The sequence below is a fragment of the Microtus ochrogaster genome, unplaced genomic scaffold, assembly GCF_000317375.1.
Source record: "Microtus ochrogaster isolate Prairie Vole_2 unplaced genomic scaffold, MicOch1.0 UNK223, whole genome shotgun sequence".
Taxonomy (NCBI): Eukaryota; Metazoa; Chordata; class Mammalia; order Rodentia; family Cricetidae; genus Microtus; species Microtus ochrogaster.
Window position 1 is genome coordinate 97493 of NW_004949321.1, and position 1882 is coordinate 99374.

General features: G+C 42.3%; 1 protein-coding gene across 1 annotated transcript; it reads left to right on the forward strand.

The window, feature by feature from the left end:
* The first annotated feature begins 1257 nt into the window (after positions 1-1257).
* On the forward strand, positions 1258-1518 carry LOC101987211 (40S ribosomal protein S27-like). The gene has a single exon (XM_005372170.2). The coding sequence runs from the start codon at positions 1264-1266 to the stop codon at positions 1516-1518; it is 255 nt and encodes an 84-aa protein (XP_005372227.1). The 5' UTR covers positions 1258-1263.
* Positions 1519-1882: the final 364 nt, after the last annotated feature.

Here is a 1882-nt window from a genome sequence, read left to right on the forward strand (position 1 = left end):
GCATTATTTGTAATAGCCAGAACCTGAAAACAACCTAGATGTCCCTCAACTGAAGAACGGGGTAAAGAAAATGTGTATATTTATACAATGGAGTATTACTCAACTGTTAAAAACAATGGCATCTTGAAATTTGCAGGCAAATGGATGGAACTTAAAAAAATAATAATCCTGCATGAGGTAACCTAGAACCAAAAAGAAAACATGATATGTTCTCACTTATAAGTGGATATTAGCTGTAAAGTAAAACATGGTCTTGCCCTGGTCTTCAAACCCAGACAGGCTTTAAACCCAAAGAGGAATTAGAGAGGAATGTATGGATCTCACTGGGAAGGAGAAATAGGTTTTTGAGGGTGAATTGAAGGCAGGTGGGGTTGAGAACTGGAAAAAAAAGTGGTTGATCTTAGTGTCCTCTGGAACATAAGGGAGCAAGGTCCTGTTTGAGTTACCATATACAAGGGGGTATCTTGAGCTGGAAGAGTAAAAGGTTTAAGATGAGACAGGTGAATCCAATGAGGCCCTTGAGCTTGGCAGCTGTGGGAGCTACAAGAATAACTGTAAAGGCCCCTGCCATTTAGGGGGAAAAGGTAAGAGGCGTTGGTCTGGGGAGGGGGGAGAATAGTACCTGATCTCCTATTTTATTTTATTTACTTATTTATTTTAATTTATTAGACTTTTAAAAAATACCAATCCAAGTTCCCACTCCCTCCTCCCATTCCCTCCACACACCCTCCCACCCCACCCCGATCCAACCCTCAGAGAGTATAAGGCACATTGCTTTGGGGAAGGTCCAAGGACCCTCCCTACTAAATCTATTCTGAGCAAGGTATACTTCCAAAGAGAATAGGATCCCAAAAAGCCAGTACATGCAGCAGTGATAAATCCTGGTGCCACACCAGTAGCCCCTCAGTCTGTCCCAGCAATTTAACAGTCAACAACATTCAGAGGGACTAGTTTGGTCCTATGCTTGTTACTTCCCAGTCTGGCTGGAGTTGGTGAGCTCCTATTAGCTCAGGTAAACTGTTTCAGTGGGTAAACCATTCATGCTCTTGACTTTTTTGCTCATATTCTCATTCCTTCCACTCTTCAACTGGAAATTGGGAGCTCAGTCCAGTGCTCCAATGTGGGTCTCTGCCTCTATATCCATAAATTGCTAGATGAAGAATCTATGGTGATATTTAAGATATTCATCAGTCTGGAGCCGAGCACTCGCCAGCAAGCACCTCACCTCAGGGATCTGGAGTGCTGGTGCTGGCCGAGCCCACCATGCCTCTGGCTAGAGATCTTTTACACCCTTCCTTGGAAGACGAAAAGAAAAAACATAAAAAGAAACGGCTGGTTCAGAGCCCAAATTCTTACTTCATGGATGTGAGATGTTCAGGCTGCTACAATATTACTACAGTTTTCAGCCATGCTCAGACAGTGGTTATTTGTGTAGGTTGTTCAACAGCGCTGTGCCAGCCCACAGGAGGAAAAGCCAGGCTCACAGAAGGCTGTTCATTTAGAAGAAAGCAACACTAATCATCTATACAAATTCCTGAGTTTGCATTTTTCACAGAAAGCCTTATCAAGTTTAGTGACTCTACCAAGACAATGTAGGTGTGTTTGATTTTATAAAGTATACAACAGTGATCTCCTATTTTGGTGTCAGTTTTTCAATAAAGTTTTAATTATAAAAAAAGATATTCATCAGTCTGACTACAGGGCAAATCAAGATCAGGCCCCCTCTCCTCTATTGCTTAGGGTCTTAGTTGCGGTCATCCTTGTGGATTCCTGGGAATTTTTGTAGAGCCAGGTTTCTGCTAACCCTATAATGGCTCCCTCAATCAAGATATCTCTTTCCTTGCTCTCATTTCTTTCCTTCTTCCATCTCAACTATCCCATT